Here is a 26,638-nt window from a genome sequence, read left to right on the forward strand (position 1 = left end):
GGAGCGCTACACTGAGGAATGTATACCGTCTGCTGTCCCTGTGAGGAGGGAGCGCTACACTGAGGACTGTATACCGTCTGCTGTCCCTGTGAGGGGGGAGCGCTGCACTGAGGACTGTATACCGTCTGCTGTCCCTGTGAGGAGGGAGCGCTACACTGAGGACTGTATACCGTCTGCTGTCCCTGTGAGGAGGGAGCGCTACACTGAGGACTGTATACCGTCTGCTGTCCCTGTGAGGAGGGAGCGCTACACTGAGGACTGTATACCGTCTGCTGTCCCTGTGAGGAGGGAGCGCTACACTGAGGACTGTATACCGTCTGCTGTCCGTGTGAGGAGGGAGCGCTACACTGAGGACTGTATACCGTCTGCTGTCCCTGTGAGGGGGGAGCGCTACACAGAGGACTGTATACCGTCTGCTGTCCCTGTGAGGGGGGAGCTCTACACTGAGGACTGTATACCGTCTGCTGTCCCTGTGAGGAGGGAGCGCTACACTGAGGAATATATACCGTCTGCTGTCCCTGTGAGGGGGGAGCTCTACACTGAGGACTGTATACCGTCTGCTGTCCCTGTGAGGAGGGAGCGCTACACTGAGGACTGTATACCGTCTGCTGTCCCTGTGAGGAGGGAGCGCTACACTGAGGACTGTATACCGTCTGCTGTCCCTGTGAGGAGGGAGCGCTACACTGAGGAATATATACCGTCTGCTGTCCCTGTGAGGAGGGAGCGCTACACTGAGGACTGTATACCGTCTGCTGTCCCTGTGAGGAGGGAGCGCTACACTGAGGACTGTATACCGTCTGCTGTCCCTGTGAGGGGGGAGCGCTACACTGAGGACTGTATACCGTCTGCTGTCCCTGTGAGGGGGGAGCGCTACACTGAGGAATGTATACCGTCTGCTGTCCCTGTGAGGAGGGAGCGCTACACTGAGGACTGTATACCGTCTGCTGTCCCTGTGAGGAGGGAGCGCTACACTGAGGACTGTATACCGTCTGCTGTCCCTGAGGGGGGAGCGCTACACTGAGGAATGTATAACGTCTGCTGTCCCTGTGAGGGGGGAGCGCTACACTGAGGACTGTATACCGTCTGCTGTCCCTGTGAGGAGGGAGCGCTACACTGAGGACTGTATACCGTCTGCTGTCCCTGTGAGGAGGGAGCGCTACACTGAGGACTGTATACCGTCTGCTGTCCCTGTGAGGAGGGAGCGCTACACTGAGGACTGTATACCGTCTGCTGTCCCTGTGAGGGGGGAGCGCTACACTGAGGACTGTATACCGTCTGCTGTCCCTGTGAGGAGGGAGCGCTACACTGAGGACTGTATACCGTCTGCTGTCCCTGTGAGGGGGGAGCGCTACACTGAGGACTGTATACCGTCTGCTGTCCCTGTGAGGAGGGAGCGCTACACTGAGGACTGTATACCGTCTGCTGTCCCTGTGAGGGGGGAGAACACGGTATAGAACACTACTGTCTGCACTTCAGTATGTCTCTGGCTGCGATAAAATGGCCGCTAGCCCGGAGCCCGCACTAAGGACACTTCCCGATGTGTCAGACATTCTCCTGTAGTGACGCGGTCACCGGATGTGACGTAGAGGACAGCGATGGCGCATACAGGTAAGATGGCTGCGCCCATGCTGCATGTGAGGTGGGATATGGACGGTGTGATTAGTAGTATTGCGCTTACATAGGGGGTCACCTGGGCATACATAGCGTGCAGAGCCGCCGGGTCCTATCATATGTACTATGTATATACACACACCCTCTACTACTTAAATATATACTCGGAGACTCTTTTGCTTCAAACAACGAGCCCCATGCAGGGGACTTTATTGGTGAGCCAATGTTTCGGGGATCGGATACTCAGGAGAAGTGGGGCTCGTTGTTTTAAGCAAAAGAGTCTCCGAGCGCCGCCCATGTTCTACATTTCACTGGATTGTGGGGGCACCGACCCTCGGGGAGAGCACCAGGGCGGGTACTGCAGGGCAGCACTGGAGTGCCGGGGTATATGTTGTACATATATATATATATATACAATGTGTGTGTACATGTACTCTGTGTGTGTGTGTATATATATATATATATATATATATACAATGTGTGTGTACATGTACTCTGTGTGTGTGTGTATATATATATATATATATATATATATATACAATGTGTGTGTACATGTAATTCTCAAATGTAGGGAAATGGGCGGCACTCAGGGAACCATTAAGTAAAGAATCACAACATAGAAACTGAAATCGATGCTTTGGAGATACCCTCCTTCATCAAGACATACAGAATAACCAAATGACAAATATATACCTGTGTTCCCACCAGCATGCTCTGTTGTCCTGTTCCAGCGCCCAGAAGGGATCACCGGTGACATCATAGGCCCTAGACGTGCCGGCGGCCGGGGACTCCTCATGGAGCGTGGTACAGGGAGTGGTTGACCATCACCATAGTGACCTTAAAAACAATCACATCGGAGGCATGAATAAAGCAATATGAGGATCACAGACCCTCAACTATACAATGTAATAATAAATATCACCTCTGGGTCCTTCTAAGCTATATGTAATCATCTCTATGTAAATTACTAGAGGTACTATAAAGTAGCAACTATATCAGATCATCCGTATGCAACTGACATAACACCCTGTAACCACAAATGGAGGCTGTCCCAATAACCCTCTCAGACATGCATCTAAATCCGAGCTGTGAGAAAAACATGTCATGTGACTCCACCCAACGCGATCCCATTGTCGGTCATTACTGATCCCCAGTAGGATATATCGAGCTGCAAAAACAGCTACACACATAAATAATGCCGTTTACAGTATATTCATCAGCAAGAACTTAAGGAGGACATGACGTTCTAATCAGCAAAATCATAGGAAGCAATTAAGTGACAGTGTTTCATTAAGGCCCAGTGGATGTACAGTTTGTAGTGTGTAGATTTTTAGTATATATCATAAGATGCCCATGTGGATTATTATATATAGGCAAAACCACTCAAAAAATGAAAGAAAGGATGGCATTACATTGTTCCAGTATCACGGCGGCCATCCAAGGCAAAAGTTGCGACTTACTGGTCGCCAGACACTTTAGGGATCACCATCATGAATTATCCACTATCCGATATAAGATGAATGACTGGGTACCCCCTAACCCACGTGGAGGGGCCGGGGGCACATCTTGTTACAAAAAGAAGCCAAGTGGATCTACACACTACAAACTGTACATCCACTGGGCCTTAATGAAACACTGTCACTTAATTGCTTCCTATGATTTTGCTGATTAGAACGTCATGTCCTCCTTAAGTTCTTGCTGATGAATATACTGTAAACGGCATTATTTATGTGTGTAGCTGTTTTTGCAGCTCGATATATCCTACTGGGGATCAGTAATGACCGACAATGGGATCGCGTTGGGTGGAGTCACATGACATGTTTTTCTCACAGCTCGGATTTAGATGCATGTCTGAGAGGGTTATTGGGACAGCCTCCATTTGTGGTTACAGGGTGTTATGTCAGTTGCATACGGATGATCTGATATAGTTGCTACTTTATAGTACCTCTAGTAATTTACATAGAGATGATTACATATAGCTTAGAAGGACCCAGAGGTGATATTTATTATTACATTGTATAGTTGAGGGTCTGTGATCCTCATATTGCTTTATTCATGCCTCCGATGTGATTGTTTTTAAGGTCACTATGGTGATGGTCAACCACTCCCTGTACCACGCTCCATGAGGAGTCCCCGGCCGCCGGCACGTCTAGGGCCTATGATGTCACCGGTGATCCCTTCTGGGCGCTGGAACAGGACAACAGAGCATGCTGGTGGGAACACAGGTATATATTTGTCATTTGGTTATTCTGTATGTCTTGATGAAGGAGGGTATCTCCAAAGCATCGATTTCAGTTTCTATGTTGTGATTCTTTACTTAATGGTTCCCTGAGTGCCGCCCATTTCCCTACATTTCTTTATACTACCAACGAGGAAGGGCAGCAGGACAAGCTGCAAGAACATCTGGGAGTGTCAGTCTGGTGAATTGGTGTGTGTATATATATATATATATATATATATATATGTATATGTGTGCGCTCCATAGTTCGTAAAAACAGTTTGAATATGTTAATCAGCAAAGACAGGTCATAAATAACGCACCAATGGTGGCACAGCGATTTACAATAGCTCCAATAAATACAGCATAGACGTCTTCACAGTCCACATCACATCCTCAGGTTGCCAGGCCACGCCCTAACGCGTTTCCTCACTTGTACTTCGTCTTAGGGCTGACCTGCATAGCGCACTCTCTATTGTTAAAGGCAAATCTACCCAATCATCTATTAGGATAGTTCCGGTAACTAAAATACACATCGTTACTCCTAATGAAATCACTGCACTCCAATACCACAAATATAACATTGTTATTCCCTGACTGAATATAAATATATCACTATATAAACCATATGTGTTCAGTTCTATGTGATATTTCCCCTTACAGGATTATCAAATTATATATGTTAAACACATTATGACAACAATATAGCCAGTTAATTACTAACTATTATAAATTAAAAGATACAATGTATCCCAGATAACAAACACACTTCCAGAGTAAAGCCACGCATCCACTACCCGACTATGGAAAGACAGTACGCTTACCACATCTTAATCGTACAGTCCTTCCTGTTCCCCTATAGTGCCGACACTGAACGATATGTCGGTCAGTGCCGGCTCCCTCCTTCATCCACGAACCTGCCCAACCTGTACTTTTTGGCAGGTTGACCGGCATGTTCAGGCGATGATTGATGTCGGAAACAAACAGCGGGAGCGCACATCACTGGTCGTTTCCGATATTTTACTGCCCGATTCATGCACGATACCGTTATAGTTCAATTGCTCATTTTAACCGAAAAGTGGATACACGGCTTTAGAAACACTTTATTAATGCAGTTGGATTAGAATAAATGAACTAAATGCACACAATTTATTTAAAAAGGGTGTAATGTCACACCCTCGTTCAGTCCATAAGGATGCAGGGTGTAATGTCACACCCTCGTTCAGTCCATAAGGATGCAGGGTGTAATGTCACACCCTCGTTCAGTCCATAAGGATGCAGGGTGTAATGTCACACCCTCGTTCAGTCCATAAGGATGCAGGGTGTAATGTCACACCCTCGTTCAGTCCATAAGGATGCAGGGTGTAATGTCACACCCTCGTTCAGTCCATAAGGATGCAGGGTGTAATGTCACACCCTCGTTCAGTCCATAAGGATGCAGGGTGTAATGTCACACCCTCGTTCAGTCCGTAACGATGCAGGGTGTAATGTCACACCCCCGTTCAGTCCGTAAGGATGCAGGGTGTAATGTCACACCCCCGTTCAGTCCATAAGGATGCAGGGTGTAATGTCACACCCTCGTTCAGTCCGTAAGGATGCAGGGTGTAATGTCACACCCCTGTTCAGTCCGTAAGGATGCAGGGTGTAATGTCACACCCCCGTTCAGTCCATAAGGATGCAGGGTGTAATGTCACACCCTCGTTCAGTCCATAAGGATGCAGGGTGTAATGTCACACCCCCGTCCAGTCCATAAGGATGCAGGGTGTAATGTCACACCCTTGTTCAGTCCATAAGGATGCAGGGTGTAATGTCACACCCCCGTTCAGTCCGTACGGATGCAGGGTGTAATGTCACACCGTCGTTCAGTCCATAAGGATGCAGGGTGTAATGTCACACCCTCGTTCAGTCCATAAGGATGCAGGGTGTAATGTCACACCCTCGTTCAGTCCATAAGGATGCAGGGTGTAATGTCACACCCCCGTTCAGTCCCTAAGGATGTAGGGTGTAATGTCACACCCCCGTTCAGTCCGTAAGGATGCAGGGTGTAATGTCACACCCTTGTTCAGTCCATAAGGATGCAGGGTGTAATGTCACACCCCCGTTCAGTCCATAAGGATGCAGGGTGTAATGTCACACCCTCGTTCAGTCCATAAGGATGCAGGGTGTAATGTCACACCCTCGTTCAGTCCATAAGGATGCAGGGTGTAATGTCACACCCCCGTTCAGTCCCTAAGGATGTAGGGTGTAATGTCACACCGTCGTTCAGTCCGTAAGGATGCAGGGTGTAATGTCACACCCCCGTTCAGTCCATAAGGATGCAGGGTGTAATGTCACACCGTCGTTCAGTCCGTAAGGATGCAGGGTGTAATGTCACACCCCCGTTCAGTCCATAAGGATGCAGGGTGTAATGTCACACCCCCGTTCAGTCCATAAGGATGCAGGGTGTAATGTCACACCGTCGTTCAGTCCGTAAGGATGCAGGGTGTAATGTCACACCGTCGTTCAGTCCATAAGGATGCAGGGTGTAATGTCACACCGTCGTTCAGTCCATAAGGATGCAGGGTGTAATGTCACACCCCCGTTCAGTCCATAAGGATGCAGGGTGTAATGTCACCCCCCCGTTCAGTCCGTAAGGATGCAGGGTGTAATGTCACACCGTCGTTCAGTCCATAAGGATGCAGGGTGTAATGTCACACCCTCGTTCAGTCCATAAGGATGCAGGGTGTAATGTCACACCCCCGTTCAGTCCATAAGGATGCAGGGTGTAATGTCACACCCCCGTTCAGTCCATAAGGATGCAGGGTGTAATGTCACACCGTCGTTCAGTCCGTAAGGATGCAGGGTGTAATGTCACACCCCCGTTCAGTCCGTAAGGATGCAGGGTGTAATGTCACACCGTCGTTCAGTCCATAAAGATGCAGGGTGTAATGTCACACCCTCGTTCAGTCCATAAGGATGCAGGGTGTAATGTCACACCCCCGTTCAGTCCGTAAGGATGCAGGGTGTAATGTCACACCCCCGTTCAGTCCATAAGGATGCAGGGTGTTTAATGTTACACCCCCGTTCAGTCCATAAGGATGCAGGGTGTAATGTCACACCCCCGTTCAGTCCGTAAGGATGCAGGGTGTAATGTCACACCCCCGTTCAGTCCATAAGGATGCAGGGTGTTTAATGTTACACCCCCGTTCAGTCCATAAGGATGCAGGGTGTTTAATGTTACAATAAGTCTCCCGCTTGGCTAAAAGCTTCAATTTATCTCCTCTCACTTTCGAGACTACAAGTTCTAAACCCATAAATCTCATCACCTGTGGATCACTATCTGACAGCGTTTACTGTGACGGGGACACTGTGGTTTTCATCTTTATTTTTTATATTTATAATATGTTCTAAGATGTGAATCTTCAACATCCTTTTAGTTATACCCACATATCTTTTTCCACATCTGCAGCTCAACAAATACACAACGTACATGGTGTTACAGTTATTCCATTCACTTTATATATAGCGCTGCGCTAAGCAAGAAAACAGCCTCGCAGCCGGCATTCCCGCAGGATTGAATCGCCCCCTATATGTGTTCTCGTTTTCTGTATTGTGTGATCTATACGGGGACAGTAACCAGGAGTTTGCTCATTAAGCAGCTTTCGGCACTTTGGGGGGGGGGGGGGTTGTCCGTCATCCTTCTGTTCCCCCGTGGTCACACATTGATCTCCGAAGACCTTGCATTATCCCACATGCATGCGCGATTGGTAGCCACTCTGCACGCGCAGCCATTCTATTGCAATTACGCTCGAACATAGGATTCATTCACAAAGTGAGTGACAGATAGTTGGCGTTTGTACACGGTAACGGGGGGAGAGGGGGTGGGGGGGCTAGAGAAACGCAGACATTTGTGGGTGTGCATACATTAGCCCCTGTGTTCTTGCTGGCAGCGGGAGAGCCCTCTGTGTCTGCAGCAGCCTACTAACTGTGTGGCTGCCATATCTGCTTCACTGTTGTACGGCGTCGGACGGATATGAGAAGGCAGCAGTGGGCGTCCCTCTGCCCGGGAAAACTTTGGAGACATTGGCATTTTTTTGGAGTTGCGATCTGTGAGAGATGGCGGCTGAGATGGCATTTGCGTGCGGAACTGAATCAGGGACTCTGTGCACTGCTGAGCATGAGTGGGACTCACTCTTCACAGTCCTTCCTTTATTAGTCTTTATATAATATATAAGTGGTGACAGTCATAATAATAACACAAGACAAAGCGGTGAGAGTCTGCTGCTTACACTCTATAGTCACTGGCTATACCTGCTCCCTGTTACAGTGACCGGATGCTGAGAGTCACAGCGGTGAGAGTCTGCTGCTTACACTCTGTAGTCACTGGCTATACCTGCTCCCTGTTACAGTGACCGGATGCTGAAAGTCACAGCGGTGAGATTCTGCTGCTTACACTCTATAGTCACTGGCTATACCTGCTCCCTGTTACAGTGACCGGATGCTGAGAGTCACAGCGGTGAGAGTCTGCTGCTTACACTCTATAGTCACTGGCTATACCTGCTCCCTGTTACAGTCACCGGATGCTGAGAGTCACAGCCGTGAGAGTCTGCTGCTTACACTCTGTAGTCACTGGCTATACCTGCTCCCTGTTGCAGTGACCGGATGCTGAGAGTCACAGCGGTGAGACTCTGCTGCTTACACTCTATAGTCACTGGCTATACCTGCTCCCTGGTACAGTGACCGGATGCTGAGAGTCACAGCGGTGAGATTCTGCTGCTTACACTCTATAGTCACTGGCTATACCTGCTCCCTGTTACAGTGACCGGATGCTGAGCGTCACAGCGGTGAGAGTCTGCTGCTTACACTCTGTAGTCACTGGCTATACCTGCTCCCTGTTACAGTGACCGGATGCTGAGAGTCACAGCGGTGAGAGTCTGCTGCTTACACTCTGTAGTCACTGGCTATACCTGCTCCCTGTTACAGTGACCGGATGCTGAGAGTCACAGCGGTGAGAATCTGCTGCTTACACTCTGTAGTCACTGGCTATACCTGCTCCCTGTTACAGTGACCGGATGCTGAGAGTCACAGCGGTGAGACTCTGCTGCTTACACTCTATAGTCACTGGCTATACCTGCTCCCTGTTACAGTGACCGGATGCTGAGAGTCACAGCGGTGAGAGTCTGCTGCTTACACTCTATAGTCACTGGCTATACCTGCTCCCTGTTACAGTGACCGGATGCTGAGAGTCACAGCGGTGAGACTCTGCTGCTTACACTCTATAGTCACTGGCTATACCTGCTCCCTGTTACAGTGACCGGATGCTGAGAGTCACAGCGGTGAGAGTCTGCTGCTTACACTCTATAGTCACTGGCTATACCTGCTCCCTGTTACAGTGACCGGATGCTGAGAGTCACAGCGGTGAGAGTCTGCTGCTTGCACACTATAGTCACTGGCTATACCTGCTCCCTGTTACAGTGACCGGATGCTGAGAGTCACAGCGGTGAGAGTCTGCTACTTACACTCTATAGTCACTGGCTATACCTGCTCCCTATTACAGTGACCGGATGCTGAGAGTCACAGCGGTGAGAGTCTGCTGCTTATACTCTGTAGTCACTGGCTATATCTGCTCCCTGTTACAGTGACCGGATGCTGAGAGTCACAGCGGTGAGAGTCTGCTGCTTACACTCTGTATTCACTGGCTATACCTGCTCCCTGTTACAGTGACCGGATGCTGAGAGTCACAGCGGTGAGAGTCTGCTGCTTACACTCTATAGTCACTGGCTATACCTGCTCCCTGTTACAGTGACCGGATGCTGAGAGTCACAGCGGTGAGAGTCTGCTGCTTACACTCTATAGTCACTGGCTATACCTGCTCCCTGTTACAGTGACCGAATGCTGAGAGTAACAGCGGTGAGAGTCTGCTGCTTATACTCTATAGTCACTGGCTATACCTGCTCCCTGTTACAGTGACCGGATGCTGAGTGTCACAGCGGTGAGAGTCTGCTGCTTACACTCTATAGTCACTGGCTATACCTGCTCCCTGTTACAGTGACCGGATGCTGAGAGTCACAGCGGTGAGAGTCTGCTGCTTACACACTCTGTAGTCACTGGCTATACCTGCTCCCTGTTACAGTGACCGGATGCTGAGAGTCACAGCAGTGAGAGTCTGCTGCTTATACTCTGTAGTCACTGGCTATACCTGCTCCCTGTTACAGTGACCGGATGCTGAGAGTCACAGCGGTGAGAGTCTGCTGCTTACACTCTATAGTCACTGGCTATACCTGCTCCCTGTTACAGTGACCGGATGCTGAGAGTAACAGCGGTGAGAGTCTGCTGCTTACACTCTATAGTCACTGGCTATACCTGCTCCCTGTTACAGTGACCGGATGCTGAGAGTCACAGCGGTGAGAGTCTGCTGCTTACACTCTATAGTCACTGGCTATACCTGCTCCCTGTTACAGTGACCGGATGCTGAGAGTCACAGCGGTGAGAGTCTGCTGCTTACACTCTATAGTCACTGGCTATACCTGCTCCCTGTTACAGTGACCGGATGCTGAGAGTCACAGCGGTGAGAGTCTGCTGCTTACACTCTATAGTCACTGGCTATACCTGCTCCCTGTTACAGTGACCGGATGCTGAGAGTCACAGCGGTGAGAGTCTGCTGCTTACACTCTATAGTCACTGGCTATACCTGCTCCCTGTTACAGTGACCGGATGCTGAGAGTCACAGCGGTGAGAGTCTGCTGCTTACACTCTGTAGTCACTGGCTATACCTGCTCCCTGTTACAGTGACCGGATGCTGAGAGTCACAGCGGTGAGAGTCTGCTGCTTACACTCTGTAGTCACTGGCTATACCTGCTACCTGTTACAGTGACCGGATGCTGAGAGTCACAGCGGTGAGAGTCTGCTGCTTACACACTATAGTCACTGGCTATACCTTCTCCCTGTTACAGTGACCGGATGCTGAGAGTCACAGCGGTGAGAGTCTGCTGCTTACACACTATAGTCACTGGCTATACCTGCTCCCTGTTACAGTGACCGGATGCTGAGAGTCACAGCGGTGAGAGTCTGCTGCTTACACACTATAGTCACTGGCTATACCTGCTCCCTGTTACAGTGACCGGATGCTGAGAGTCACAGCGGTGAGAGTCTGCTGCTTACACTCTATAGTCACTGGCTATACCTGCTCCCTGTTACAGTGACCGGATGCTGAGAGTCACAGCGGTGAGAGTCTGCTGCTTACACTCTATAGTCACTGGCTATACCTGCTACCTGTTACAGTGACCGGATGCTGAGAGTCACAGCGGTGAGAGTGTGGTAGTGGGATGTCTGGCTGTAGGTGACAGGATAATAATATAGCTAGTGTGACTTTTGGAAACTGATGCAGACAAGGTTAGCCCCCTCGCATGCTGACCCCCTCTTGTCTTGTAGAACCATGGGCAGGGTGATTCCCTCTCGTCTTGTGGGAATGTGGGCAGGTGTCACCCCCCTCCTCACGTGGGAATGTGGACAGGATGACCTCCCCCCCCCCCCTCCTCACGTGTTAAAATATGGAGAGGGTGACCCTCCCCTCTCGTCTTGTGATCAAGGTGTCATGCCCCCCCCCCTCATGTGGGAATGTGGGCAGGGTGACTGTGAGAAGTAAGATCATTTGGATTTATAGCTGAGATGGTTCCTGAACTAACTGATTCCCATCCTGTCTCCCCAGGAGAGAAGTGCGGCTTCCAGTGCCCCTTGAGTTTTGAACCAGTGGCTGAATGTCAGGGGTCTGTGAACTCGGAGCCTGATACAGAAGTCTGGCTCATTAAGGCACCGTCAGACTTTACTCCGGAGAGGTAAGAGAGGAGGATTATTCTGCACTAGCTGCCCTCAGCATCCGTTACTCAGATCCATCAGACTGCACAGTACATGGGGCTATAAAGACCCCACTGTACAGCTGATACATTAACCAAATAAGATGGGATATTATATATGTGATACCAAAGGGCATTAAATCACCACCTATGCTTTCCTTATATCACACAAACACAGCACTTGTCAAAAGTTTTAGATCACCCCATTTTTAGTAAAAGATAATAAAGGTATAAGCTGATGTCCTATACAGGCACTACAGTCAGATAGACGGGTATAAGCTGAAGTCCTATAAAGGCACTACAGTCAGATAGACGGGTATAAAGGTATAAGCTGATGTCCTATACAGGCACTACAGTCAGACAGACGGGTATAAGCTGATGTCCTATACAGGCACTACAGTCAGACAGACGGGTATAAGCTGATGTCCTATACAGGCACTACAGTCAGACAGACGGGTATAAGCTGATGTCCTATACAGGCACTACAGTCAGACGGGTATAAGCTGATGTCCTATAAAGGCACTACAGTCAGACAGACGGGTATAAGCTGATGTCCTATACAGGCACTACAGTCAGACAGACTGGTATAAGCTGATGTCCTATACAGGCACTACAGTCAGACGGGTATAAGCTGATGTCCTATACAGGCACTACAGTCAGATAGACGGGTATAAGCTGATGTCCTATACAGGCACTACAATCAGACAGGCGGGTATAAGCTGATGTCCTATACAGGCACTACAGTCAGACAGACGGGTATAAGCTGATGTCCTATAAAGGCACTACAGTCAGACAGACGGGTATAAGCTGATGTCCTATACAGGCACTACAGTCAGACAGACGGGTATAAGCTGATGTCCTATAAAGGCACTACAGTCAGACAGACGGGTATAAGCTGATGTCCTATAAAGGCACTACAGTCAGATAGACGGGTATAAGCTGATGTCCTATACAGGCACTACAGTCAGATAGACGGGTATAAGCTGAAGTCCTATAAAGGCACTACAGTCAGATAGACGGGTATAAAGGTATAAGCTGATGTCCTGTACAGGCACTACAGTCAGACAGACGGGTATAAGCTGTTGTCCTATACAGGCACTACAGTCAGACAGACGGGTATAAGCTGATGTCCTATACAGGCACTACAGTCAGACAGACGGGTATAAGCTGATGTCCTATACAGGCACTACAGTCAGACGGGTATAAGCTGATGTCCTATACAGGCACTACAGTCAGACAGACGGGTATAAGCTGATGTCCTATACAGGCACTACAGTCAGACAGACGGGTATAAGCTGATGTCCTATACAGGCACTACAGTCAGACGGGTATAAGCTGATGTCCTATACAGGCACTACAGTCAGATAGACGGGTATAAGCTGATGTCCTATACAGGCACTACAATCAGACAGGCGGGTATAAGCTGATGTCCTATACAGGCACTACAGTCAGACAGACGGGTATAAGCTGATGTCCTATTAAGGCACTACAGTCAGACAGACGGGTATAAGCTGATGTCCTATACAGGCACTACAGTCAGACAGACGGGTATAAGCTGATTTCCTATAAAGGCACTACAGTCAGATAGACGGGTATAAGCTGATGTCCTATACAGGCACTACAGTCAGATAGACGGGTATAAGCTGATGTCCTATAAAGGCACTACAGTCAGACAGACGGGTATAAGCTGATGTCCTATACAGGCACTACTGTCAGACAGACAGGTATAAGCTGATGTCCTATACAGGCACTACAGCCAGACAGACGGGTATAAGCTGATGTCCTATACAGGCACTACAGTCAGACAGACGGGTATAAAGGTATAAGCTGATGTCCTATACAGACACTACAGTCAGACGGGTATAAAGGTATAAGCTGATGTCCTATACAGGCACTATAGTCAGACAGACGGGTATAAAGGTATAAGCTGATGTCCTATACAGGCACTATAGTCAGATAGACTGGTATAAAGGTATAAGCTGATGTCCTATACAGGCAATACAGTCAGACAGATGGGTATAAGCTGATGTCCTATGCAGACACTACAGTCAGACAGACGGGTATAAAGGTATAAGCTGATGTCCTATACAGGCACTACAGTCAGACAGACGGGTATAAGCTGATGTCCTATACAGGCACTACAATCAGACAGACGGGTATAAGCTGATGTCCTATACAGGCACTACAGTCAGACAGACGGGTATAAGCTGATGTCCTATAAAGGCACTACAGTCAGATAGACGGGTATAAGCTGATGTCCTATACAGGCACTATAGTCAGACAGACGGGTATAAAGGTATAAGCTGATGTCCTATACAGGCACTATAGTCAGACAGACGGGTATAAAGGTATAAGCTGATGTCCTATACAGGCACTATAGTCAGACAGACGGGTATAAAGGTATACGCTGATGTCCTATACAGGCACTACAGTCAGATAGACGGGTATAAAGGTATAAGCTGATGTCCTATACAGGCAATACAGTCAGACAGATGGGTATAAGCTGATGTCCTATACAGGCTCTACAGTCAGACAGATGGGTATAAGCTGATGTCCTATACAGGCCCTACAGTCAGACAGACGGGTATAAGCTGATGTCCTATAAAGGCACTACAGTCAGACAGACGGGTATAAGCTGATGTCCTATAAAGGCACTACAGTCAGATAGACGGGTATAAGCTGATGTCCTATACAGGCCCTACAGTCAGACAGACGGGTATAAGCTGATGTCCTATAAAGGCACTACAGTCAGATAGACGGGTATAAGCTGATGTCCTATACAGGCACTATAGTCAGACAGACGGGTATAAAGGTATAAGCTGATGTCCTATACAGGCACTACAGTCAGACAGACGGGTATAAAGGTATACGCTGATGTCCTATACAGGCACTACAGTCAGACAGACGGGTATAAAGGTATAAGCTGATGTCCTATACAGGCACTACAGTCAGATAGATGGGTATAAGCTGATGTCCTATACAGGCACTACAGTCAGACAGACGGGTATAAGCTGATGTCCTATACAGGCACTACAGTCAGACAGATGGGTATAAGCTGATGTCCTATACAGGCACTATAGTCAGACAGACGGGTATAAAGGTATAAGCTGATGTCCTATACAGGCACTATAGTCAGACAGACAGGTATAAAGGTATAAGCTGATGTCCTATACAGGCACTATAGTCAGACAGACGGGTATAAAGGTATAAGCTGATGTCCTATACAGGCACTACAATCAGACAGACGTGTATAAGCTGATGTCCTATACAGGCACTACAGTCAGACAGATGGGTATAAGCTGATGTCCTATGCAGACACTACAGTCAGACAGACGGGTATAAAGGTATAAGCTGATGTCCTATACAGGCACTACAGTCAGACAGATGGGTATAAGCTGATGTCCTATGCAGACACTACAGTCAGACAGACGGGTATAAAGGTATAAGCTGATGTCCTATACAGGCACTACAGTCAGACAGATGGGTATAAACTGATGTCCTATACAGACACTACAGTCAGACAGACGGGTATAAAGGTATAAGCTGATGTCCTATACAGGCACTACAGTCAGACAGACGGTTATAAAGGTATAAGCTGATGTCCTATACAGGCACTACAGTCAGACAGACGGGTATAAAGGTATAAGCTGATGTCCTATACAGGCACTACAGTCAGACAGACGTGTATAAGCTGATGTCCTATACAGGCACTACAGTCAGACAGATGGGTATAAGCTGATGTCCTATGCAGACACCACAGTCAGACAGACGGGTATAAAGGTATAAGCTGATGTCCTATACAGGCACTACAGTCAGACAGACGGGTATAAGCTGATGTCCTATACAGGCACTACAGTCAGACAGACGGGTATAAAGGTATAAGCTGATGTCCTATACAGGCACTACAGTCAGACAGACGGGTATAAAGGTATAAGCTGATGTCCTATACAGGCACTACAGTCAGACAGACGGGTATAAAGGTATAAGCTGATGTCCTATACAGGCACTACAGTCAGACAGACGGGTATAAAGGTATAAGCTGATGTCCTATACAGGCACTACAGTCAGACAGACGGGTATAAAGGTATAAGCTGATGTCCTATACAGGCACTACAGTCAGACAGACGGGTATAAGCTGATGTCCTATACAGGCACTACAGTCAGACAGACGGGTATAAAGGTATAAGCTGATGTCCCATACAGGCACTACAGTCAGAAAGACGGGTATAAAGGTATACGCTGATGTCCTATACAGGCACTACAGTCAGACAGACGGGTATAAGCTGATGACCTATACAGGCACTACAGTCAGACAGACGGGTATAAGCTGATGTCCTATACAGGCACTACAGTCAGACGTGTATAAGCTGATGTCCTATACAGGCACTACAATCAGACAGACGTGTATAAGCTGATGTCCTATACAGGCACTACAATCAGACAGACGGGTATAAGCTGATGTCCTATACAGGCACTACAGTCAGACAGTCTGGTATAAGCTGATGTCCTATAAAGGCACTACAGTCAGACAGATGGGTATAAGCTGATGTCCTATACAGGCACTACAGTCAGACAGACGGGTATAAGCTGATGTCCTATACAGGCACTACAGTCAGACAGACGGGTATAAGCTGATGTCCTATAAAGGCACTACAGTCAGATAGACGGGTATAAGCTGATGTCCTATACAGGCACTATAGTCAGACAGACGGGTATAAAGGTATAAGCTGATGTCCTATACAGGCACTATAGTCAGACAGACGGGTATAAAGCTATAAGCTGATGTCCTATACAGGCACTACAGTCAGACAGATGGGTATAAACTGATGTCCTATACAGACACTACAGTCAGACAGACGGGTATAAAGGTATAAGCTGATGTCCTATACAGGCACTACAGTCAGACAGACGGGTATAAGCTGATGTCCTATACAGGCACTACAGTCAGACAGATGGGTATAAGCTGATGTACTATACAGACACTACAGTCAGACAGACGGGTATAAAGGTATAAGCTGATGTCCTATACAGGCACTACAGTCAGACAGACAGGTATAAAGGTATACGCTGATGTCCTATACAGGCACTACAGTCAGATAGACTGGTATAAAGGTATAAGCTGATGTCCTATACAGGCAATACAGTCAGACAGATGGGTATAAGCTGATGTCCTATACAGGCTCTACAGTCAGACAGATGGGTATAAGCTGATGTCCTATACAGGCCCTACAGTCAGACAGATGGGTATAAGCTGATGTCCTATACAGGCACTACAGTCAGACGGGTATAAAGGTATAAGCTGATGTCCTATACAGACACTACAGTCAGACGGGTATAAAGGTATAAGCTGATGTCCTATACAGGCACTACAGTCAGACAGACGGGTATAAAGGTATAAGCTGATGTCCTATACAGGCACTACAGTCAGATAGATGGGTATAAGCTGATGTCCTATACAGGCACTACAGTCAGACAGACGGGTATAAGCTGATGTCCTATACAGGCACTACAGTCAGACAGACGGGTATAAAGGTATAAGCTGATGTCCTATACAGGCACTACAGTCAGACAGACGGGTATAAAGGTATAAGCTGATGTCCTATACAGGCACTACAGTCAGACAGACGGGTATAAAGGTATAAGCTGATGTCCTATACAGGCACTATAGTCAGACAGACAGGTATAAAGGTATAAGCTGATGTCCTATACAGGCACTACAGTCAGACAGATGGGTATAAGCTGATGTCCTATACAGGCACTACAGTCAGACAGACGGGTATAAGCTGATGTCCTATACAGGCACTACAGTCAGACAGACGGGTATAAAGGTATAAGCTGATGTCCTATACAGGCACTACAGTCAGACAGACGGTTATAAAGGTATACGCTGATGTCCTATACAGGCACTACAGTCAGACAGACGGGTATAAAGGTATAAGCTGATGTCCTATACAGGCACTACAGTCAGACAGACGGGTATAAAGGTATAAGCTGATGTCCTATACAGGCACTACAGTCAGACAGACGGGTATAAAGGTATAAGCTGATGTCCTATACAGGCACTACAGTCAGACAGACGGGTATAAAGGTATAAGCTGATGTCCTATACAGGCACTACAGTCAGACAGACGGGTATAAGCTGATGTCCTATACAGGCACTACAGTCAGACAGATGGGTATAAGCTGATGACCTATACAGGCACTACAGTCAGACAGACTGGTATAAGCTGATGTCCTATACAGGCACTACAGTCAGACAGACGGGTATAAAGGTATAAGCTGATGTCCTATACAGGCACTACAGTCAGACAGATGGGTATAAAGGTATAAGCTGATGTCCTATACAGGCACTACAGTCAGACAGACGGGTATAAGCTGATGTCCTATACAGGCACTACAGTCAGACAGATGGGTATAAGCTGATGTCCTATACAGGCACTACAGTCACACAGACGGGTATAAGCTGATGTCCTATACAGGCACTACAGTCAGACAGACGGGTATAAAGGTATAAGCTGATGTCCTATACAGGCACTACAGTCAGACAGATGGGTATAAGCTGATGTCCTATGCAGACACTACAGTCAGACAGACGGGTATAAAGGTATAAGCTGATGTCCTATACAGGCACTACAGTCAGACAGACGGGTATAAGCTGATGTCCTATACAGGCACTACAGTCAGACAGACGGGTATAAAGGTATAAGCTGATGTCCTATACAGGCACTACAGTCAGACAGACGGGTATAAAGGTATAAGCTGATGTCCTATACAGGCACTACAGTCAGACAGACGGGTATAAAGGTATAAGCTGATGTCCTATACAGGCACTACAGTCAGACAGACGGGTATAAAGGTATAAGCTGATGTCCTATACAGGCACTACAGTCAGACAGACGGGTATAAAGGTATAAGCTTATGTCCTATACAGGCACTACAGTCAGACAGACGGGTATAAAGGTATAAGCTGATGTCCTATACAGGCACTACAGTCAGACAGACGGGTATAAGCTGATGTCCTATACAGGCACTACAGTCAGACAGACGGGTATAAAGGTATAAGCTGATGTCCCATACAGGCACTACAGTCAGACAGACGGGTATAAAGGTATACGCTGATGTCCTATACAGGCACTACAGTCAGACAGACGGGTATAAGCTGATGACCTATACAGGCACTACAGTCAGACAGACGGGTATAAGCTGATGTCCTATACAGGCACTACAGTCAGACAGACGGGTATAAGCTGATGTCCTATACAGGCACTACAGTCAGACAGACGGGTATAAGCTGATGTCCTATACAGGCACTACAGTCAGACAGACGGGTATAAGCTGATGTCCTATACAGGCACTACAGTCAGACAGACGGGTTTAAGCTGATGTCCTATACAGGCACTATAGTCAGACAGACAGGTATAAAGGTATAAGCTGATGTCCTATACAGGCACTACAGTCAGACAGATGGGTATAAGCTGATGTCCTATACAGGCACTACAGTCAGACAGACAGGTATAAAGGTATAAGCTGATGTCCTATACAGGCACTACAGTCAGACAGACGGGTATAAGCTGATGTCCTATACAGGCACTACAGTCAGACAGACGGGTATAAAGGTATAAGCTGATGTCCTATACAGGCACTACAGTCAGACAGACGGGTATAAGCTGATGTCCTATACAGGCACTACAGTCAGAGAGACGGGTATAAGCTGATGTCCTATACAGGCACTACAGTCAGACAGACGGGTATAAGCTGATGTCCTATACAGGCACTACAGTCAGACAGACGGGTATAAGCTGATGTCCTATACAGGCACTACAGTCAGACAGACAGGTATAAGCTGATGTCCTATACAGGCACTACAGCCAGACAGACGGGTATAAGCTGATGTCCTATACAGGCACTACAGTCAGACAGACGGGTATAAGCTGATGTCTTATACAGGCACTACAGTCAGACAGATGGGTATAAGCTGATGTCCTATACAGGCACTACAGTCAGACAGATGGGTATAAGCTGATGTCCTATACAGGCACTACAGTCAGAGAGATGGGTAGTCTCAGTGCGTTACACATTTGCGGATGTCAGCTGATATATGTAGGTTTATGGGTCCCATGTATTGACTCGTCTTATTGTATTGTTATATATCAGCCTCTTTCCTGTTGCTCCTGTAATAAGCCGTGCTGCTATACACAGGGGCAGATGCAGGAGAATACAGGCTGCTGTTACATTTAGTGCACAAGTACCGGGTAGCTTTGTTTCTACTTCAGGGTCCATAGGGGGTCCACAGGGTTGACCTTGGGGGTTATAGCTGGAACAGGATCCATGGGCACCACACAGTTAAGCTTTTAGCTCCCAGGATGCACTTGGGTCCTCCTCTATACCCCGCCCCCGAGCCACAGGCACCTCAGTGTAAGCTGGTGCCCGGCCGGAGTCGGTCACCGCGCAGGGGGGCTGCAGGAGCAGCCCCCAGAAGCTTTTTATTTTAAGTTAAATTTTATTTATTTTTAATCTTTTTACTACAGACGGCAGCGAAGGGCTGTCTGTACAGACGCCCACGCTGCCGCTCTGATCCCCGACTGGCGCCGCGACGCCAGTACTGATCTGGGGATCGCGGCGGGAGGACAGAGTCCGTACTAGCCGGACTCTGTCTACCTCCCAGGACTGCTGCCGGAGTCGCCGGGGATTCAGGTAAGCCGCGCGTCGCTGGCTAGCGGCGGCGCGCGGAATGCCTTAAATGCAGTCCTTTAGCCTCCGGTCCGGGGGACAGACCGGAGGCTGCTGGCAGTGGCGGCGGGCCCCCCCATAACCTGTGGGACCACTAGACCACCAGGGATAACCGGCAAGCGGGAAGCCAGCATCCCTGGGGTTATGGCCAGCCAGGGGAGGAAGCCTTCCCTGTCAGCGGCTCCTCCCCTCAGCTCAGCGCGCCTTTCAGCACGTAGTCTGGCGTCGCTGAGCTGCAGATTCCTCGGCCACTCCTCCTCTGAGGTCTCCAGCGGCCATTTTCCCAGTGGCAGCGCAGATCTCAGGGAGCACGCGGACCGGTCCCCCTGTGTACCTCTCCCCTGATTAAGGACAGCGTACACAGCACTATAGCCCTCCCAGACACTGAATCTGGGCAGGTTGATTGTAGTGTAAAGGTGCAGTGAGTATATCTTCCTGCATGGTATGTGACTTTTTGCTAGTGCTGCCTGTCTGTGCTTATTTTCCGCTTACTGTCAGCTTATACCTATCCCTTTACTTCTCCTACAAGCCCTGCAGGTGTGTGGGGGAGGGGCGTTTCTACTGACCTCACTTATATAGATCACGTATTTGTGAGGTCCGTCACATACAGTTGTGTGCTACTCAGTGCCATATTGTGGGCTGTTGTTCAGCACACCGGTGAATGCGTTTTACTTCTACCCTGGTGCCAGATATATAATATATTCTGTCATGTCAGACGAGGAGGTTGAGCGCTCAGTGGCTCCGGTGTTGGCCTCCTGCGGACGCTGTTCTGCAGGAGTAGATAGGGAGGATTTGTCACAGGATGGCCTGTGTAGTCGATGCCAGGTGGCTCCTGGTCCATCCAGACCTTCTCTGACGCAGGAACCACCGTGGGCGATGTTTTCTCAAGTGCTGGTGTCTATTGCGGACCGTCTGTCGGTCCCGACTGCTCTCCCTACTAGGGCGGTGCCCCAGCCGACCATCCCCCATTCCCCGGGTGTCCCGCAGTTATTGCGGAGTCCTCCTGGGTCTCAATCAGTTGGTCCCTATGCGGGGTTGCCTATGTATATACAGGCTTCCCCTGTGCCGCAGCAGCCTGTGGTACCTTTTCAGGCCCCTATGGCGACGCCTCCACCATGGGTGGATGTGCTCTCCAACTCCGTGCAAAATTTGGCGGCCGCTTCCTCGGCTTTTCAGTCAATGTTGCAGACTGACATGCCTTCTAGGATTTCTAAACGCCCACTCATGACACGGGCTGCTCAGGTATCGGACTCAGAGGGTTCCTCAGATGATGGGGAGGTCCCTGATGACACGGACTCGGACGCCTCGGTCCAGGAAATGGATACCAAGTCGTCCATTAATGTGCGAGCACTAGTTAGGGCGGTGCGAGCTATTCTTCTTATAGAGGATGAGGCACCGGTTCCTAGGTCGAAGTTTCCTAGTTTCAAAAAAACTAAGGTGGCTTCTGCGGTGTTTCCCCTGTCGGATCAGTTGACGGATCATATGGCGGTAGCTTGGCAGGCGCCCAGTAAGAGATTCCTTCCTCAGAAGCGGTTGGCTTCTAATTACCCCTTCCCTGAGGCACATTGTAAAAAATGGGAAACTCCACCGGCGGTGGATTCCCATGTCACCCGTTTAACTCGGGGCGCCACCTTACCATTACCGTCGATATCCTCGCTGAAGGATCCCACGGACAGGAAAGTTGAGACTTGCTTAAAGTCTATTTACTCCCTCTCCGGGGCGGTGGCCCGACCGTCCATGGCCATTTCCTGGGTGGCCAAGGCCATTGAGGGGTGGGCCAATGCATTGGAAGATACCTTCCCGGACGACGCTCCGGATGTCCAGCGGGCGTTGTTGGGACAAATGAGGGACGCCGCTTCTTACATTGGAGAAGCTTCTTTAGATGCTAGTCTGCTGACCTCGCGGGTATCGGCTGCAGCGGTGTCTGCCCGCCGATCCTTATGGTTGCGGTCCTGGAGAGCAGACTCTGATTCAAAGAAAGGTCTGGAGGCCTTACCTTTCAATGGGGAATTACTATTTGGTCCGGACTTGGACAAAATAGTGGACACCCTGGCTAAATCCAAGTCGGCCTTCCTCCCTTCGGCGGCACTGCCTGCTAAGGTTCGGAGTTCGGCTTTTCGTTCCTTTCGGGTTCAGGGTAAGGCGAAAGGTCAGTCCTTCCCGAGACAGTCTGCGAGTAAGACGGCCTCTAAACCCAAGAAGCAAGCCTGGAGTGCTCGGCGCCCTTCTTCCAAGCAGGAAGATAAACCTGCGGCCTGATGGGACGGGCCTCCCTCTGGGGGACCTCAGAGTGGGAGGCCGACTTCTTCTATTTGCCCAGTGCTGGCACAATACCACCACGGATGCCTGGGTTCGAGAAGTGGTCTCCCAGGGGTACGTCCTGTCTTTTCGGCACAGACCACCCCACCAGTTTTTCTGCACAAGTCCTTCTCAGAACAAGACCAAGGCGTTACAGGTTCAGGAGGCTATAGAGTCCTTGCTGAAAGCAGGGGTCATTGTTCCCGTTCCTCTATCACAACGAGGGACGGGGTATTATTCGTCTCTGTTTCTGGTGCAGAAACCCAATGGTTCTCATCGCCCTATCCTCAACTTGAAGTCTCTGAACAAATTCCTCAGAGTTCCCAAGTTCAGGATGGAAACGTTACGTTCCATCATTCTGGCGATGGAACCGGGGGATTACATGGTGTCCCTGGACATCCAGGACGCCTACCTCCATGTTCCGATAGCATCTTCACACCAGCGGTATCTGAGGTTCGCTATCCTTCAACACCACTATCAGTTCCGGACGCTACCCTTTGGTCTCTCCACGGCACCGAGGGTGTTCACGAAGATTATGGCGGTCATGGCCGCACATCTTCGGAACCAGAATGTACGGCTACTGCCGTACCTGGACGACCTCCTGTTGCTGGCGAGCTCCCCGGAGGTACTGCTTCAACATCTCCACCTGACGATCGCTTGCCTGCAAGCACACGGGTGGTTGATAAATTGGAAAAAGTCCTCTCTGATTCCATCACAGCGGATGGTTCATTTGGGAGCCCTGCTGGATTCGCGTCAGCAAAGGATCTTCCTGACTCCGGAGAAGGTCGCCTCACTACAGCTGCGGATACGCAGTTGCCTGAGCCGTTGCCGCCTGTCGGTCCATTCGGCTATGAGAGTTCTGGGGTCCATGGTGTCGACATTCGACATGGTGGAATTTGCCCAGTTCCATTCCCGGCCCCTGCAGGGGCTGATTCTATCAGAATGGAATGGGTTACCTCACCGGATCCGCTCTCAGGTGCTGGTGTTGTCTCCGGACGTTCAGCTATCTTTGGCTTGGTGGCTTCAGACAGCTCATCTGGTCGAGGGGCGCCCATTTTGGATCCCGGACTGGGTCCTGCTCACGACGGATGCCAGTCTCCGGGGTTGGGGGGCAGTGACCGGCTCTTTGTCGCTTCAGGGTCGTTGGTCAGCGGAAGAAGCACTTCTCCCCATCAACATCCTGGAACTGCGGGCAGTATACAGGGCCCTGCAGTCGTCCGGCCCCGCTCTTCACGGAAGGGCGGTACAGGTGCAGTCCGACAACGCCACCACGGTGGCGTATATCAATCACCAAGGCGGAACTCGCAGTCAGGCAGCGATGTCGGAGGTGTCTCGTATCCTGTCTTGGGCGGAGGGTCACATTCCAGCGATCTCGGCGGTCTTCATCCCCGGAGTCCTCAATTGGGAGGCGGACTTCCTCAGCCGTCACGACGTGCATCCCGGGGAATGGTCGCTTCACCCAGAGGTGTTTCAGCTACTCGTGGACAGGTGGGGACTGCCGGAGCTGGACTTGATGGCCTCCCGTCACAATCACAAGTTGCCCGTTTACGGGTCAAGGACAAGAGACGCAGGTGCAAGTCTGGTGGACGCGCTGTCGGTGACATGGACGTTTCACCTGGCGTATCTGTTTCCTCCGATATCCCTGCTTCCTCGGGTTCTGCGGAAATTCAAGCAGGACGGCGGCATGCTCGTGCTGGTAGCTCCGGCGTGGCCCAGACGTCCTTGGTACTCCGATCTGAGGAGCCTCTCCATCGACGCTCCGTACCTTCTTCCTCAACGTCGGGACCTGTTGTCTCAGGGGCCCTGCCTTTACCCGGATCTGGGTCGGCTGTCTTTGACGGCGTGGCTCTTGAGACAGCCGTCTTGAGGTCTCGGGGTTTCTCCAGTTCGGTTATTGGTACGATGCTCAGGGCACGCAAGCCTGCTTCAGCACGGATTTATCACAGAGTGTGGCACACTTACTTTCAGTGGTGTGAGTCCAGACTTTATGATCCTCAGGTGTTCCGAGTTTCTAGGATCTTGGAATTTCTTCAGTCAGGATTGGATCTCGGCTTACGCCTTGCATCTCTGAAGGTTCATGTGTCCGCCTTGTCCGTGTGGTTTCAACGGCGGATTGCAATACTACCAGACGTTCACACCTTTTTCCAAGGTGTTCTCAGGATCCAGCCTCCCTTTGTGCCTCCTGTGGCTCCTTGGGACTTGGCGGTGGTGCTACGGGTCCTGCAGGGTCCTCCGTTTGAGCCTCTTGAGGCGGTGGAGCTCAAGTGGCTGACATTTAAGACGGTTTTTCTCCTGGCAATTGCTTCGGCCAGGAGGGTGTCTGAAGTGGGGGCGCTTTCCTGTCGCCCTCCTTTCCTGATTTTTCACCAGGACAGAGCGGTGCTCCGCACTCGTCCTGAGTTTTTGCCCAAAGTGGTCTCAAAGTTCCACATTAATCAGGAACTTGTTGTGCCAGCTTTTCAGTCCCCTGATCTTTCAGCTGGTGAGACTTCCTTAGATGTGGTCCGGGCGCTTAGAATTTATGTAGACCGGACGGCTTCGGTTAGGAAGTCTGATTCCTTGTTTATCCTCTTTGGTTTTCACAAGAGGGGTTGGCCTGCCAACAAACAAACGTTAGCCCGTTGGCTTCGTTCCGTTATTTGTGAGGCTTATGCACAGGAGGGCTTACCTGTGCCAGCCTCTGTTAAGGCTCATTCCACTCGTTCTGTGGGTCCCTCTTGGGCTGCTAGACGTGGCGCTTCTGCTGTTCAGCTGTGCAGGGCGGCCACTTGGTCTTCAATTCAAACGTTTTTGAGGTTCTATGCGTTTGACACCTTTGCCTCTCAGGATGCATCCTTTGGGCGCCGGGTACTCCTTTCAGCACAGGAGCGTCCCCGCCCTTAGTTGTACTGCTTTGGGACATCCCCAAGGTCAACCCTGTGGACCCCCTATGGACCCTGAAGTAGAAAACAAGAGATATGGTAAGAACTTACCTTTGTTATCTCTGTTTCTACGAAGTCCATAGGGTCCACAGGGCGCCCGCCCTGACGCACCTTGCTTCAAATGGGCTGTGTGGCTGGTCACCGGTTTTCCGTCTCCTATTGCTGTGAGTATGGTTTCTTGTGTGTTCCAGTCTTCCTTCTCTCTGTTCCATATTCTCCTCCGGCCTAGGCTGCTTACCAACTGAGGTGCCTGTGGCTCGGGGGCGGGGTATAGAGGAGGACCCAAGTGCATCCTGGGAGCTAAAAGCTTAACTGTGTGGTGCCCATGGATCCTGTTCCAGCTATAACCCCCAAGGTCAACCCTGTGGACCCTATGGACTTCGTAGAAACAGAGATAACAAAGGTAAGTTCTTACCATATCTCTTGTTTTTTACACTGTCATTTACAATGTAGCTAATGTGTACTTCTAATGACTACTTCTCTTGCTTTACCACCTCCAGCTTCAACTCTCATCGCCTCCCGCTGTCCGGGTACAAGATGCAGAAGATAAGAGTGAATGGCATGAAGAAATATTACCATGTTATGTCTTCCCCCTGCAATGATAGCCCTTCCCGGGCCCTGCTGTGTCCTCCAGAGCCCTCTGCAGCAAGCCTGCTTTGTGCCCCATCGTTCCAGGGTATCATCACCCTGGCAGAGGCCCATGGAGACCACACAGCCCTAAACAGCATTCCAGACAGCCCCCCCTTACTCATTCCTGAGGGGCTAAAGCAGAGATATCGCCCTTTCGGAGCTATTGCCCCCCGAGTCACCCAGCAGAACGCGGGGCACTCTCTATGGTCAGGTAGTACCAAGAAGAAAAAGAAAGCTAAAAAACGCAAGCAGGAGGAAGCGTAATTATGGACATGTAAATGTGATAATAAAAAGGCGAGTAACCTGCGAGTGACTGCAATACTCAGATTGTCCACTATGTGTCCTTATTGTGCTGAATAGAAAGTCCCAGCCCTGAGCGCGTGTGACCATTATATACA

General features: G+C 49.5%; 1 protein-coding gene across 2 annotated transcripts; it reads left to right on the top strand.

The window, feature by feature from the left end:
- The first annotated feature begins 1,501 nt into the window (after positions 1 to 1,501).
- On the top strand, positions 1,502 to 26,572 carry POLR1G (RNA polymerase I subunit G). Of its 2 annotated transcripts, none has more exons than XM_088463618.1 (3): positions 1,502 to 1,608; positions 11,517 to 11,643; positions 26,111 to 26,572. In XM_088463618.1, exons 1-3 carry the CDS (start codon positions 1,596 to 1,598, stop codon positions 26,502 to 26,504), a joined length of 534 nt encoding a protein of 177 aa, XP_088319744.1. In that variant the 5' UTR covers positions 1,502 to 1,595; the 3' UTR covers positions 26,505 to 26,572. The 2 variants fall into 2 exon arrangements, with proteins under 2 accessions (XP_088319744.1, XP_088319743.1); XM_088463617.1 differs by lacking the exon at positions 1,502 to 1,608 and adding an exon at positions 3,697 to 3,836.
- Positions 26,573 to 26,638: the final 66 nt, after the last annotated feature.

Source organism: Taudactylus pleione, unplaced genomic scaffold (assembly GCF_031769625.1).
Source record: "Taudactylus pleione unplaced genomic scaffold, aTauple2 ptg001420l, whole genome shotgun sequence".
NCBI lineage: Eukaryota > Metazoa > Chordata > Amphibia > Anura > Myobatrachidae > Taudactylus > Taudactylus pleione.

What these genes read in the sequence shown, in the direction of transcription:
- POLR1G (XM_088463617.1), top strand. Translation starts at nt 3,734, where the DNA reads ATGAGGAGTCCCCGGCCGCCGGCACGTCTAGGGCCTATGATGTCACCG. An exon ending in GCATGCTGGTGGGAACACAG is followed by an intron (nt 3,837 to 11,516) that starts GTATATATTTGT and finishes CTGTCTCCCCAG; the next exon opens with GAGAGAAGTGCGGCTTCCAG. An exon ending in TCAGACTTTACTCCGGAGAG is followed by an intron (nt 11,644 to 26,110) that starts GTAAGAGAGGAG and finishes TACCACCTCCAG; the next exon opens with CTTCAACTCTCATCGCCTCC.